The following is a 16,980-nucleotide window of genomic DNA, read 5'->3' as shown; positions in this document are numbered from 1 at the left end:
CTCGTCGAGTTGTTCATATGACTCGGCGAGTCGGATGCAGATTGTCTGAGTTTTTGGATCGAGAAAGTACTCGTCGAGTCGATGCCATACTCGACGAGTAGCCACGAGTGGGATTGTGAAATGAGAACTAGAGACTCGGCGAGTTGGCGGCCCAACTCGGCGAGTCAGGTCAACTGTGGGTTGACTTTGACCGAGAGGGTTGACTTTGACCGGGAGAGTTGACTTTGACCAAGGCTAAAAGAGTCATTTTACCCCAATGCAGTGTTTAGTATTTGATTGAGTGTGTTTATGGCCTTGTAGCCGGGGAGATACCGGAGCAGCAGCAGTTAGCTTCCAGAACCATACACACAGCAGCCAGTTCACGAGGTGAGTTTCCTTCCAGTAGTAACGGGTCTAAGGCCACAATGCCGGCCCGTTTAGCTAGCAGTCAGCTTCGGACCTCGGTCCGATGTAGTAGTTAGTATGTTTGATGCCTTCGTGGTTCAGACAGGGTTATGTGTTTATGCTAGATGATGTGTTTATGCTAGATGATATGTTTATGCTATGTTCAGTCAGCTTCGGACTTCGATCCGATGTAGGGGACAAGGTCCCAGTCAGCTTCGGACTTTGGTCCGATGTCAGCTTCAGACTCCGGTCCGATGTAGATGACGTAGGTTCCAGTCAGCTTCGGACTTCGGTCCGATGTCTCAGTCAGCTTCGGACTTTAGTCCGATGTCCTAGTCAGCTTCGGACTCGGTTCGATGTAGGGAACGAAGGTCCCAGTCAGCTTCGGACTTCGGCCCGATGTTCCAGTCAGCTTCGGACTTCGGTCCGATGTAGGGGGCAAGGCCCCGGTTAGCCGGACTTCGGTCCGATGCAGTGGGCAAGGCCCAGTATGTGCTTATGTTATTGTGTGGTATGTGGTAGTTTGGGGGAGCTCACTAAGCTTCATGCTTACAGTTTCAGTTTTGGTTTCAGGTACTTCCGCAAGCAAAGGGAAGAGCTCGGGATGATGGCATCGCACACACCACAGCTACAGTTTTTATCTTGGGAGTTGAACAGCTATCTTAGATATGTTTTGATACAGTCGTGACACCGTTTTCTCATTTGTATTTTAGTATGATTTTTGAGATTTGCAACACATGATTTTATTATGATATACTCTGTTTTATGATTTATGGTTATATTAAAAAAGAAATTTTCGGGTCGTTTCAAACGAATTATTATTTTGGATTGGTTATGATTTATAAAATAATTACCAAAAATACTCCAAAAAAACCAAATAACAGTTTATTATATATTTATTTTTAATATATATCTATATTTATTTATTAATTTTATAATTTATTTTTTAAAACAGGTTCAAAAAGTTCCACCTAATAAAAAATATTAATATGCATTATCTCTCAAAAGTTCTTATCTATAAAATATTAATATATAATATATTTTCTTAATAGTTGTTTATAAACTGCAAATTGTAACTAAAAAATTTGTTTTTGCTTCTCGTGTAAAATTTAATAATAATTATATGTCGTTTTAAAATGTTTTAGTTTTTAAAAACCGAATTATAAAAACCGATCAAACCGAATTATAATTGGATCGAATTTGAATTTTATTTGGACTATTTGAATATTCGAATCTATGTTTTAGAAAACCGAAATCAATTTGGATTCGCCCATCTCATGATATCAAACCAATCACCCAAACGAACCCCCTACACCCACGCCCCTGAATCCTGATAGCCAAAAGGGCTGTTTGGCAATTGGTGGATCGTTGGAGAAAAGAACATGCAGAGGTGTAGATGCTTTACCAAACCAAAGGATTTTGACCAAAATGGGAGTTCTCCCGCCAAAACGGAATCCCGGGATATTCGATTTCTTTTAAAAATTTCAGCAAGCGCAGTATCTACATTTTCCCTCATCATTAATCAAACGATGGATCTTTCCATTTATTTAAAAATTTTCAGCAAACGCAGTTTCCTTCATATTCCCTCATCCTTAATCAATTTCATCACCAGGAGACACACAGGACCCAACACATATGATTACAGATACAAATTTGGGAGAATCAGGTGAACCCATCCCCGTTTCCCCCACTTCTTCTTTTCAGTTCAATAATATTTATGAGATTAACGGAGACCTCAAATTCCCCTGCAGAAAACATAATTATGTGTGACAACGCAGTTCTTCGTCACGACTCTGCCAATCAGGTCTACAACAATTTCATTCCCTTTTTTTGTGGATTCTTGTTTCAGATAAATATCTTTTTGATAACCTCATTCAGCCAACATGTTAACTTGAAGCTTGAATAGGCTTTTGGCTTTAATTTGATTTATACATATTTTGGGTTAAAAAACCCGCAATGAAAACAGCATATGCAGTGAGAATTCTAATTTTGTGCATCCAAATTGTTTGCAATTCCAGAAAATTCTAATTGCCTTCGTTCTTGTGTGGGTGCTTTTAATATCCACGTTTAAATCGAGTAGAAGGTTTCAGTTTATCCTGATTTTGAATTTCAATCTATACCTAATTTTCCTCAGGGGTCGGACATTCCGGAATCAGATCCTCTCTTGCCTTCTTCTGGTATGTAAATTACATCTGAAACTTACTTGTAGCAGACATAATATATACAGATTGCAGTTTCTATTTCAAAGATTCAAGTTTTCGAAAGTAATTATGTATGTAACATGTGTTCGTCGCTTCTAGTTTTATCAGATCCTCCTCCCGACATAAAAAATTGGTTCTCAAGCTATGAATACGAGTCCTTTGTGCTGGAAACCAATGACAATTTTGGATTTTCCGATCCTCAAGAAACCCAACAAAGCTATGGAAAAGAGTGTAACACTGAAAACATACTCAAACCAGTAGAAGATTCCACGGAGTTGATCAGTAATGAGAAAAATGAAGACATCAAGTATGTTAATCAGGTAGGATTCTTGATTATATAGATAAATATAGTTGAATTCAGGAGTATTAATAACTTCATTGTATGAAATTTCTTATGTACAACTTTCATTGTTCGATTGTTCATCCTCAGGTTTTGGACTCTCCTTTGCTCTCCAGTGGTATGCATAAAATTCTTTAAAAAGATGAGGTTTTATACTTTTAATTTTTTTTTATTAAAAAACATAAATTGGATACTAATTTCTTTGTGTTAAATTTATTACTCCAATCAGAACCTCCTCCTGGGATTGAGAACTGGTTCTGTAGCTATGCATATGAATCTCCAGCACCAGATCATACAATCATACTTTCTCTTCAAAAAGATAACATGGTTGATAAAGAAGAGCCTTGTAATGGAAATGTAGGCAAAATATCTTTTTTTTTAAAATAGTTCTATATTAGTTAATTGTTGAGTATGATATTTGTTAGTGAAGAGGAATTAATAGAATGTTTGAACATGCACTTTTCAGGATGGAAGAGATGAAACCTTGCATGTTTTTGATGATGAAAAACTTGTGGAGTGTGATAATGGTTCATCTTGTAGGAGGAGAGACCATGAAAATGAAGAAGTAGAAACAAATGGTGATTCATTAAGTAAGCATGGAGAAGAAGAAGGGAATGGAAATGGGTTTGTTTCGGTTAAAAGCAAGAGAGAAAAAGATGACAAGTCAATGAATGGGAATAAGTTAAATGGAAAGAGATCTTCTTCTTTATCATGTGGTGTAGGAAAGATGAAGGAAGGAAGTGAGAGAAGAAGGAAGATATTAGGAGACATGACAAACATTGAGCCAGGAAAATGGAAGTGTCCACGGAAGAGTAAGCCGGACATTGGACCTCCATTAAAGCAGCTTCAACTTGGACAATGGTTTCATCGCGAATGAATGAATGAGGAAACTATAAGTTTATTTATTGTGGTTTTGGTTGATGTAATTGGATACCTAATAGTGAATATGAACCGATTAAATCTAATGCCCAATTGTGTTGGTTTCGTTCGGATTGGATCCGTTGAAATATCAAATATCTAATTAATAATTGGATTGAATCAGTTCCATTAGGGAAAATATTGGATGTGAGCCAATAAATACCCCTAGAAGGATGTCTTCAATAGTTGAGAGGATCCAAAGCCTCTAGATGTAATAGTTGAGGGGTAACTATTGAGATGTATTGTGGATTACAAGCATGTATCTTACAATAGTTTCCATGACGAATAATGATAAGAAATTAAATGATGCTTCATGAACTACCATCGCCTTTTACCCCTTGAACCACTATCAACCTCCGATATCAATACTCATCGAGAAATACGTTTCTTCTAAGTATGAAATTCAGGATTGATTTTGTAAGAGAAATAAATAACAACCTCGTGGCATGGAAAACCGATATCGATCCTTCAGTAGGTGAATACACGAACGGGTTCGATTCCAAAGGGTACCCACAAATGTCCGAATGATTTTGAGTCCGAATGGTGCTTGTGACATTCAACGACTCATTTGGATCGAAAGAAGGCAATTATTGGATCTTTATTTGAGTGCACAAATGGATAAGGGGGTGTTTGGCTTGTCTTTTGAGGGACAAAAGTTCTTTTTGGAAAAGTTACAAAAAGTCAGGATATCCTAACTTTTTCAAAAAGTCAGTTTTCCTTCTATCTAAAATCCAAAAGTAGCTTTTAAAATGTTTCTACCAAACATCTTTTACCTTTAATCTTTTTCAAAAATGACTTTTGCCTTTCAAAAAGACAAGCCAAACACCCCCTAAATATAATCGACTCATTTATATGGATTATGTAGTCCTTATGGTGTTTATGACATTCGTGAGAATCAAGATAGCATGCAAAGCGTTTGAGTAAATGCTTAAGAGAAGAAATATCCAAATTGAAAAGAAAAATAAATTATGTATTACATATTTATTATTTGTTAACTTGTTTACTTTTATTCTTAGTATTAATGTTAAATTTATTAATTTTTAATAATTTTTTAATAATTAATGATCCCCGATTAATTCCCGCATAACCGATTAATCGTTTGACCCCAGTCCACTGCCGAGCTACTATGGACTTCTACAACCTTGGAAAATGGGATTTCTAAATGTTAAAAAGCTACCATCCATAAGCCAATCATTAGAATAATACCCATTCTTATGTGATTTTCAACAACGCTATATTCATTTAATCAAGAATGACTTCACAGCTATAAAGAAATTACTTTAGAATTAAAAAAAAAAAAACAAAACAAAGAACATGTATTGGTTAATTGGAGTTTGGTTGATTGTTCTAGATATTAAACATTCTATAGATAAGATTATAATAAAAAAAAATATTATATAGATATAATGGGTAAACGAATAACAAACTGTACCGCAATCCTCTGCTGTGAGAAATAATTATATAGCGTATAAGCTCATCTGTTGTGAGAAATAGTTATATAGCGTATAAGCTGCACATGGATTCAAGTGACCTTTCAAATCTAAGTTTTAAATCCGAAAAACCCAATAACAGTGGACCCGAATCCCACAAAAACCGAAACAATTTAAAAAAAATATGGAAATAAAAAACCGAACCAATTTACATATTCGATTATGGTTTTGTTCTTTATATTCCCTTTTATTTTATTTTGATATTAAAATTAGTGAAAGAACAACAAAAACCAGCAAATAATTTCATTTGTTTGAATCATGTTTCTAAGGAAAGCGGGGTTCGGGTGGCGTCCATAATGAGGAAAAAACACACGTATTAAAGAAGAGGGGTATTTCAGGCTCCCCCGGTGTCAGCGACACTCGTGATGTGCTTCCAGTACAATGTGATCTGGCAACTTAGTACATACGTATGACATGAACTGTTATATCCTAATTTTTATAGCTAATATATTTATATATAACTATTTCATAAAAAAAATACTTTAACTCCTTATGTTATGTGTGAAAGTTAATCAATAAAATAAGATGCTAAAATATTACAAATGAAAGTATGCATGTTAAAATGTTAAATTTATAAGATATGAATTACTATAAATAAAAATTAGCTCAATTTATATATTGTTTCAAGGATAAATAAAAAGATTAAAGATAGAAACCATATCTGATTCTAGGTAATCGTACATGGTTTCTTTGACAACGAGCCATGATCTGACAAGTCACCAAACTTAAATCTGATGGTTCTCACGAGTAATTAAGGGCTAACATATAATAATTGATCGTGTACCAATTTGATCCCAATTATTTTTAATATATGAATGCATCTTCAATTGGTATAATAAAATACTTCGTATTAATACCAAATACACTCCATAATTCAACCAAAAATTATGATAGAGATAAGGACGATTATGTGGATGCATTATTAAGCATGTTGAAAGTAACAAGTAGTCGGATATTGGTAATGATAGTTGATGATTTCGTAATTTGCTAAATATTGCAATAATTATATAATGTCTACTTGTGTTAATAATTATTAAATTTTTTTAACCGCCCTTATGAGTATTGTAGGAGATGTGAATCATACATTTTCACATTTGTATTTTGAAAATAGATTTTTTAAAAATAAGTCAAGGCTTAAACATATGAGATTCAAAGCTGTGGTGATCATTATTTGGTTTGGAACTGAAAAACGAAAAATAAATTAAATAGAAAGCGAATTCGGACAAAACCAAATCTAAAGTTCGGCTTTAAACCGAACTGACTCTGAATTTGATTTATGGTTTGAGTCATGATAGCATCATATTCAGACAAATCAAAACTGAACTACCAAATTTAATTATTTGGTTAATTTTATAATGAAATAATTCATATTTTAATACTTTATAAATTAAATTAAAAATTTGAAAACATAAGAACATAGTTCAATTCAATGTTTATTATTAATAGTTTATAACGTTATAATTCAATTTATCGTTTATTATTTATAATTCATATCGTAATTCCAACAAGTTCCCACTCTTGGTCTTTTTCTTCTGTCATGTTTAACAAAGATCGATTCTAGGGCATTGTTGATTGACTCATCGACCAACACACTTTTACCCACTCTCTCCTACATCGGTCATCACTACGACAAACCAACTATAACGATTGATTCATTGAATGTCACACATTTGCTTTGGAACTTCGTATTTCATGTTTAGAAATTTAAATTTAATGTTCTAAACTTTAGATATTTATTTTGTAATTTTAGATTTTATTTTTGCACAATTAAAATTTTGGATTTTATTTTTAACCGTGAGAATTGGTTTATATGGTTTTCTAAACAAACCAAAACAAATTGTAACTTGTTTTTTTATTTGGTCATGGTTGTCTTGGATTTGGTTTAATTTGACTTTCAGTTTGGGCAATAATAATAATAATAATAATAATAATAATAATAATAATAATAATAATAATAAATACATAAATAAATAAATAAATAAATAAATAAAATAAAATCAAATAGAATAAACTAAATCTAGAAAACCTAAGAAAATTATATATCGAACACATTCACACGGACTCACTTTATTTTGAAATGTTTCAATTTCAAGCGACTAGAACTAAAGCACATAAGGTTATACATATTGAGTTTCATAGTTTGATCGTTAGATAATTATACAAGAAATTAGATCCTAAGAAAATAAATGCGTGAAATAGATTTTTTCTTTTTGAAACGGAAAACTAACTAATCTACTCCTAAATAACCATCTATGTCTCCACCGAGATTTTTCGTTTTGAAATATGAGTTTTAGAAAGTGGTTCTACTTAGATTACTGCTTTGGGTTTTTAAGTAATGATTTTTAATGGATAAATTATATTATTTGTTATTTTTTAATGGATGAACTTTTTATTAAAAAACTAGTAAGATCGTAAAAATTATTATAGTTGGATTCTTAAGTCATTCGATCCACTTTAAGTTTACCTTAGGACCATTATTAGACAACTTGCAAACCGATTGAAAGACTTATGACCATTATTAGACAACTTGGAAACCGATTGAAAGACACATTTATCAAATGAGACATCTTTCCTAGACTTTATGATGATGTATAGGCAAGCATTTCGAAAAGTCCATATAATCTAGAAATGATAGAATATATGCAATAAAACAAACATAGAAAAGCCATAAAGATAGCGAAAGCACAAAACATATTTCATAACAGAGATCACATGTTCATGATCTTAATGCAACTAAACACACAAAATGAAGATTAGAATTCGTACCCTTGAAGTCCTTTGATTTCTCTTGTTGTTGATGTGTTGTGTGGATGCAAAGAACCCATACCAACGTTCATCTCTTGTAATTGCACCCAAGAAAAAAAAAAACCTTGCAAAATTGACAATCCTCCGATAATATCACACCCCAAAACCAAGAACGGCGGAAACGTTCTGGGGCGGAGGACGTCATGTACAGTATCACAACTATGAAAAGTAGTAAACAAGCAACAACATCATCCATTGCATTAATAATATAATTATTATACAAGTGTGTTCTGACAAATTTTGATAAACACTAAAGCATAAATCAAAATGAAAGATGCGTCTTGATCGAGCACCATCTTCCCTGAACCTTGCATCGGTACGTGTCTATGTTTGACATGAGGATACAAGTTATTTTGAAAGAGAGTATCAGCTTTAAAGCTGGTGAGATCATAAGTATTTTTGTGTATTAATTTGTATGTAAGAATTTGTATGTATATGAACTATAAGTATTGAGAATGTATATGAACTGTAAGTATAACAATGTTTTGTAAATCAACTATAAATGTTTGAAAAACCCTAGAAATCCCTATGATTCCTACAATTATGTAAGGGTGTCTTCTACCAAGATCTAACTGTTCTAAACGTAGTCTCCTACAAAGACTTAACTGATCTAAATGTTCATTTCTTGTAAAAGTGTGTAATTTACCCAATTGTAACTATCATTTAACAAAATATAGTTTGTACATTTAAAGTTTAAGTGAAATGATCACTAAATATATGTAAGGGGAAATTAATGTAGTACTGTAGTGTTGTATTATAGGAACTACTGCTGTACTAACTACCTTAAACCGGATTTATATTAATGTATCATGTGATTAATTGTACCATACTATCGACTGGTAACAACGACAAAAGTATGGTCGTAAAAAGAAATGACGTTTAGCACCCGCAGACCTGCAGGTCCGGCTGTAGCTAGCAGCAAGGTGTAGGATAGTCAATCCAGTATAGATCTATACGCAAACTCACGCTCTCCCTTCAAGAGACTCTGGCTACAACTCGGGCCATGACATTGAAGTCATGCTCCGATACAGGATCACCATTGTTAACGTATTCATGTATATGTAATGTAAGGTTACTCGTTCTAGTATCGTTGTATATGTTCTCTTTCTAGTATAGTTGTATATGTTCTCTCCTAGTATAGTTGTATATGTTCTCTTTCTAGTATAGTTGTATATGTTCTCTTTCTAGTATAGTTGTATATGTTCTCTCCTAGTATAGTTGTATATGTTCTCTTTCTAGTATAGTTGTATATGTTCTCTCCTAGTATAGTTGTATATGTTCTCTCTATCTACCAAGTAGGTAATGTACTGTAATGTTCTAGAAAGTATTGACTCATGAATGAACTGACTCATTTTATGATATCGCGTTCTACTAATAGTTCTAGTATCTGCCTAAACTACCCATCTGGTAGTTTACTAGTAATCTAACTAGTACGTATGGACATGTATGTATACCCTTGCTACCTAAGGGCATGGGATGAACTGGAAGGGCCTTTATGACTATATAGGTATACATGATATATAACTAATATTTAAACGACCTTCGGACGAGTACCTGATATCCCACCAGACCACATCCAAATCGAGGAAAAGGAAACAGGGTAGATAGCCTTCCTAAGTCTTTTAAACATTTCTTATATAATTATACATATAGAGGCATGCAATTTATAATATAAAAGCATAAGATAAGTTTTGTAAAACCTTTGAACATAATTATTATCTAAGAAAAGATCGAATTGATGTCAATCTATAAACCGGTTTGAAGGCATGGGTTTGATAAAATAGTTTAAGTATAAGGAAACATTTGTTTGAAACACAATTGTAAATGAGTTTGAATGGAAACATACTGAGCAAAAATGTACAGTTTAATAAGAAGTTTTGAACATAATAAGTGTTTAGGATAAACATTTGAAGGAAATTGTTTGGTAAAACGGCTAATGAGCAGCCAATCATTTGAATGCTGATTATTAATCACATGTGATTGATATAATAATTAGCATAATTCTACTTGTATCCCCCCATAAAACATTTAAAAATAGTTAAAACGTTGATTAAGGGGTATGAACTCACTCGTGGTGAGTGGATTGGATTGAAATGTCAGGTACGGTGTCAAGTGACAATTGAAGACTTGTACACACGCACGAGCCTAGTTATCATATAATGAACATATAAAGAACTAATTAGCCAAATTATAACTTAATAAATTAAGTTGGGACACCCTAGAACATGAAAACACTTTGTTTCAAGTGTTAAAGATCACAAGGATTGCATCCAAGTGTTGGTAGGGCAAAACTAGTGTGTTTGGAGTCCAAGGGTAAACTCCCTTGGGGTTTACGGTTTTGATGGACATGACACAAAGAGTTTACGACTGTAAACTCTAGAGTTTACGGTCTTAAACTCTAGTCCTAATGACTAGGTGTTGTTTTGTGGTTTAGCAAGCCTTTGGAAGCAATTCTACTAAGTGGTTTGGCCTTTGGAAGGGACTAGAACCTCAAAAACACTCCTTGGAGGAGTTTACGGTCTCATGGACTTTTCCCTTTGGGTTTACTACCATAAACCCTCGTGAGGAAGGGTATAGCCATGTTTTCAAGCCCTTAACACAAATTGGTAAGTGTATGAGCTAGTTTCTAAGCCTAAGGAAGAAAAATGACCAACTTAAACCCACTTTAGGGTGTTTACGGTTTTGGGAGATCCCCAAACCGTAAACACCTATAATTGTTGGTTTTTGATGTTTTTCAAGGCTTAGACACATCAAAGGAAGGTTTAATCAATTCAGGAGGTTTAAACATCAAACTATGGCTTAGATAAAGACTTAGGCACACTTTGGTGCACTTTATGGTGTTAACGGCCCAAACATCTCCTTGGACCGTGAACACCTCTAGTCTTGTATTCTTGAAACATTTTCTTGATGTTTAAATGTAATACTAGCTTAAAATCACTCAAGGATAGAAGCACTTACTATTAGAAGGCTTGATTTGAGCTAAAAGGCCAAGAACACTTAGTGTGTGTTCTTGGTGTTTTTGGAAAATCTAGACAAAATATATAAATGAATGGATGAATAGATGCACAAACACTAGATTAAGTGTTTTACTAACTTGAAATGGTTAGAACACTTACAACTTTGAAGATTTGGAATTAAATCTTGGATGATACTTGAGAGGGTTTTTGGAGTTTACTCTTTTGACTTTTGGGGAGTAAACACAAATGACTAACTTTTTGGGGAGTAAACTCATACATAGGCATGAGTTCACGGTTTTGGGTGATTTCTAAACCCAAAACATAAAAGTTTGGTCGGGTGTTTCTAATAAGCGAAGTGTTTGCGGTTTTTAAAAATCAAAACCCGAGACGACACTTTCTTTCACCCGTTCGTTTAAAAATAATATTAAAAAAATCAAACGAACTTTAAATTTCTTAAAAATAAGAACTGATGACATTGACTTATGATACGAAGTGGTTGACCTTTAGGGTTTGACCGAATGGATATTTCGGGTTGTCACAGATAATGTGATCAACTGTCACAACTAGAAATTTTGTGCCTTGTAACTACAACAATGTAGTAAAATTATGAATCAAAGTCTTAAGAGCATGTATGATGCTTACTTTATGACAACAAAAGTTTGTAATCAAATACACCATACAGGCATTACAAAATACTCAACAAGCAATTGGGAACCCTAGAAGTTCTTGTTTAGGTCCATTTTGGTCTAGGACTTCCTTATTGGGCCCAATGGACCAATAAGCTCCCAATTTGACCATCTTGAACTTAGAACTCTTAAATGGGCTCTAATTGGACCCAATTTCATTTATTTCAACATTTTGGGCCATATTGGGCCTAGAATGAAATGAATTAAATATTATGAACTATTATGGACCATAATTAACCTAATCTAGCCTAATAAAGCATAAAAATCACACTTATATTTTATAGGGCTAAAAATCACCCAACCTAAATATAACACGGGCTTAAGGACAAAAAGCCCAAAAATCCCCTCACTCCCCTCTCCATTCTCGGCCCAAGCCCACAAAGAAGGAGGGTTGACTTTGTTGGGTGACACCTCACTTTTGCACATAGGATTTCCATGCAACGCACATATCTCCAAGCAACTATCTTGTCAAACCTCTCTCTCCTCCCCTCTCTTCTTGTTCTCGGCCGAGAGCTCCCACACACACACACACTTCAACCACTTTTTGTTTATCAAACTCTCTCAAGGAACACCCTCACCTTTCTTCATCAAATTTTCAAGAATCAAGAGCTTTTCAAAGAGGTTTTTCCCACAAACACATCATCTAAGGTAAGTTGATGACTAATCCATGATCTAGCTACCTCATTTCATCAAAATCTCTTCTAAATCTATTCCAACTTGTGATCATGCACCTTAGAAGTCACTAAACTCGAGATCTACCAAGAAGACTTGCTAGGATCGCATTTTTCTTCTTTTCTCTCTTCAAAACCGAAACTATAACTCAAGGTGAGCTTCATACCCCCTATTTTTCGGTTTTTATAAGTTTTGTGGGGGGGGGGGGGAATACAAGCAAATGTGTAGATCTATGAGTATATGTATGCTTTATGTGATTTCTATGTTTATTTACATGTTCTTATGTGATTATGGTGTTGGATCTAGTCAAAAAAGAACTCAAAACCGAGTTCTACATTATGTTGAATGAAATAAGTATAAATCATGTTATTTCATACAAATCAACTCTATAAACATAACCAAGATGGTTAATATGAACCTCTTTGGGCTAAAATCCCATTTTTGGACTCAAAATGTTAAAAATATAAAGTTAAAGGGGCCAAAATGACAAAATACAAATTCTGATGGTTGAGATGAGTCAAAACAGTTTCAAAAATATATTTTCTGGAAATATACTCTTTTGAAGGATCAAAATGTGAAATTTTAAGCATAATGAGCCAAAAATGAACTTTTCGGCCCAATAAAGCCCAAATTGCGAGATTTTCAAATTTGAGGGGCTGAAACTATACTTTTCTGTAAAACAGGGGACTACTAGTGCTCTAAGTCCATTTCAAGGGTTAAAAATACTTTTCATATTTAAAAGGGGATCAAAGATGCAAAAATTTTCTATTTTGGGCCAAAAGTGTAAACATTGCGAAAATAGAGGTTTTAGCCGAGAAAATTTCATTTTGAGGGACTAAAACTGTTTTTCAAATAAATTTGAGCTGAAAAATACCTTTTCTACAAGTTTTGATACTAAAGTGTCAAGAAAAATGGTTTAAGGACTAAAATAGAAATTCTTTTATACAAAGGGTCAAAAGTGTAAATTTATCCAAAAGAAAGGGGCTGCAAAAAGTAAAATTCTAATGTTTTAAACAGTAAATCCGTCATGATGAAATACTAGTACCACGGCTACTGACGAAACATAATACACCTTCAACACCAAAAATCATTACCAAATGAATTGATTCGGTCTCGAATCAATAATGAATCAAAAATCTATACACGACGATACTACAATACACACGCTGAATTTACAGGAATTCAATACACACGCGGAAATTTCGGGAAGTCAATACACACGTGGGAATACACCAGACGTCGATACACCATCTTTGGGCCCGAAAGTTTCAAATCGTTCTTGTTGGGCCTAGCTAGCCCAATGACATGATCTTTAGGTCTGAAGGAAACTCGCTTACATGTTGTTGGGACTTATATGACCTAATTCCATGTAAAAGGACTTTCACTGGCTTTTGTGCTGTTGGGCCCCAAGGGTCTTTTGGTACTGCTAGCAAAGTCGAGAATTCACCAATGCGATTCGGGCCAAGGGCCTTTCGCATTCACGATAGCCTTGAACGACTTATGGAAATAGCGGGGGCTTCGCACCCTCTTTTCTCCTCGGTTGTGGGGCTATGGGAAGTCAGGGTGGTTGGATTAAGTGAATAGTACGGACGACGCCTAAGGGATCGTTTGTATAGTTGTAAACTAGTCGTTTTCATTAATGCGTGTTTATAACAATTCACAATTCATAATTAATCCAATGTCACCTGAAATTATCGAATACACACGTCACAACGGTATAACGACATATAAAACGCGTAATTCAAAGTATTAGGAAAACATCGGGTTTTCCTAGGGTTTTCAATTCATACACCTACAAGATGCATACCAAGTCTAACAATTTTTTTTTCATTTATAGAAACAAACAAGCATACTTACGGATCTTCACACTTTTTACACGATACTCTTTTCAGAAAATATCGGATTTTCTGGTGGTTTTCAAAACAATACAAAACATTATGTTGCAAACATTACTTATGAACTCACCAACATTTCATATGTTGACGTTTTTCAAAATACTTGTATTCTCAGGTAACAGGTAAATCGAAGGGAAAAATGTACTCAGTGATGTCTTGTTGTTTGTTTAACTAGTATCGAACAATCTACTTTTTGGGAATGTAATGTTATGAAACAATGTACTAAATGTAAACACTACCAGTTGTACTATTTCAATGCATGGTGATGAATGATGTTATGTTTCATGTATATTCACTGTGATGGTATTCAATTGAGTCACAACAGCCCTCGGACGTTTCTGCCGTCTGGTTCGGGGGTGTGACATCAACTCTTGAATACAAACCCTACAAAGCTAGGGTTTCGACTTTTCTTTGCTTAGGGAATGAACAATCGAGAAGGGAAGGGAGAGAGGGGGAAAATTGAGATTAGGATTGGAGAGGCACTATGGCCTATTTTTGCCATCTTTTTATAGAGCTTGAGTTTTGACTTTTTCTTCTAGATAATTACTTGGTCACTAAGTAATTATCCTTAAATATTTGAATTTTAAATATTCTACTTTAAACCCTTGAGATCTACAAGTTTCTTTTAATTTATTAATTAGTAATAAATTAGCAAACTAGATCCTCATCATCTCTCTTGTTAGATAATGTTAAGATATTTTCTTACGTGTAACCCAAAAGGACTCTAGTATTAATAGTAATATACTAAATTGTTGTGACAATAGGTATACTTCGAACAGTCTCTCACTTGCCATGTTCCAATATTCCCTAACATAGCAAAGAGTACATCATTGACGACTATTGTTGAGCTAAAATTAAACAGCCCTTAGATAAGTGATTGAGTATTCCTTTGTTCTTTAAGATATCTATATGAATCTGTACCATGGAAGCATGTCAACCTTAACATTCAAGATTATGTTTCCCGATAGAGATTCTTGGTGACCACATCAGATTGTACTATTGATCCATTATCAACTCAATCTGAGCTCGAGTAAGCATTTGATGTCTACACCAAATCATATAGGGGCCATGGATATTTCTTCTCATGTTAGGGAAATTCGAACAAATAAATGATGACTACATAGACCCTCCTACTCATCATGTCACACCTGGACATTCCCTACATGACTGTTAGTTACAGACAACTTTGGAGAACACCAAAGCATAACAGACTGCAAAAATAAACTCCCATGCATCTCTATTTGAAGAATACATTATATTATTATCTTAGAATTATTCTTGATAGATTCCCTGAAGTAATTTCTAAATGTTGGTTACTCCAATACTTAATCTCCATTACGTAATCATGAGTATTGTCCACGTCTCCATGTTACGTCCATCTCCATGGAAAATCTACAAATATTATATGACAATCTTAAATCAATACTTACTTTTAGAAGAACGAACGACTCTGGAGGTTTGAGTAAATTAACATCAGTGATGTAGATATTCCGACTATGCCCCGATTAGTCCTTATCACTACCTGACCGACTAAAGGAAATTTGGCGACTAATCCTTGCATAGATGATAAGTGAAGCTCTAGAAGTTTGTGTATGTCTAACACTTTGAAATCGTTCTATCTCAATAGAAACTATTCGAGGAATGATTAGTGTTGTATTAATAATATTCACCTATTTTGTTATGATATTTTTGGTATTTACAAACTTTGTTATGTTATTAGTTGTACTTAATTTTTTAAAATCTAACGAATTTAAAATTTAGGGTCTCCGACTAATCCATAGTCACTAGTCAACCGTTTTAGTTTCACTAGTGACGTTTTACAACCTTGATTACAACTCTGAAAGTTGGTTAAAACATGTTAAAAGGAATATTGCCACGTAATGATCAAATAAAATAGCCACAAAGGCATAAAACGGAAGCAAAGAAAACAAATCATACTCCAATAGTCAGATCCATGTTCAACCTATCTATTGCAACAAAACTAAAACAATCATAGAGGGGTACTGATAGGTTTCAAGCCTCATTAGAACAAACAAAATGACAACGAAAACAACTAACAATTTTCATCTATCACCCGAAACATATGGATCTAAACTTAACTACTCATGCAACTTACTAGAACTCAATAGAGCAAAAAACATACCTTTGACTTCTTCATAGGTTTCTTCTTTCGACGAGCCAGTTGATTGGAATAGAGAACCCAATGAAGCGTTACTCTCTTGTAATCGCACCCAAGAATAAAAAACAATCAGATCTAAAAGTACCACCAAGAACCAACATGAAACTGATTTAAAACGATGAATTTGATCATCACCACGTTGTGGCATATAAGGTGCCACGACTTGATATTGAGACTTTGGTTTTTCAAAGGTTTTTCTCAAGGGTTCCAAACTTTAGTAGTAGAAAGGTATTTTTTTTCATGCATCAAAATCGAATTTGAAGCCCTCTATTTATAGGTAGGTGATTTGGAACCCTAGAGATAATTACCAAAATTAAAAATAATTATCTATGGTGTTCAAATCATTCATGAATATTTCTTATTCATTTATTTACTACTAATTAATTAGCCTATTAATTAACTAACAAAACAAATCCCTCAAATAAATATCTTTTTAGTTCTAATTTATTTTGT

The 16,980-nt window shown here is 33.9% G+C and overlaps 1 protein-coding gene across 1 annotated transcript; it reads left to right on the top strand.

Moving 5' to 3' along the window:
- The first annotated feature begins 1,897 nt into the window (after positions 1-1,897).
- LOC145096898 (ATP-dependent caseinolytic protease/crotonase family protein) lies at positions 1,898-3,953 on the top strand. Its single transcript, XM_079034280.1, has 7 exons — positions 1,898-2,050; positions 2,136-2,188; positions 2,519-2,561; positions 2,685-2,905; positions 3,016-3,043; positions 3,155-3,282; positions 3,392-3,953. Exons 1-7 carry the CDS (start codon positions 2,020-2,022, stop codon positions 3,800-3,802), a joined length of 915 nt encoding a protein of 304 aa, XP_078890406.1. The 5' UTR covers positions 1,898-2,019; the 3' UTR covers positions 3,803-3,953.
- The last annotated feature ends 13,027 nt before the right edge of the window (positions 3,954-16,980 follow it).

Source organism: Lactuca serriola, chromosome 4 (genome assembly GCF_051521515.1).
Source record: "Lactuca serriola cultivar US96UC23 chromosome 4, Lser_US96UC23_V15, whole genome shotgun sequence".
Classification (NCBI taxonomy): domain Eukaryota; kingdom Viridiplantae; phylum Streptophyta; class Magnoliopsida; order Asterales; family Asteraceae; genus Lactuca; species Lactuca serriola.
Note: the sequence above shows the minus strand (reverse complement) of the source record. Positions and strands in the feature narration are given on the sequence as shown.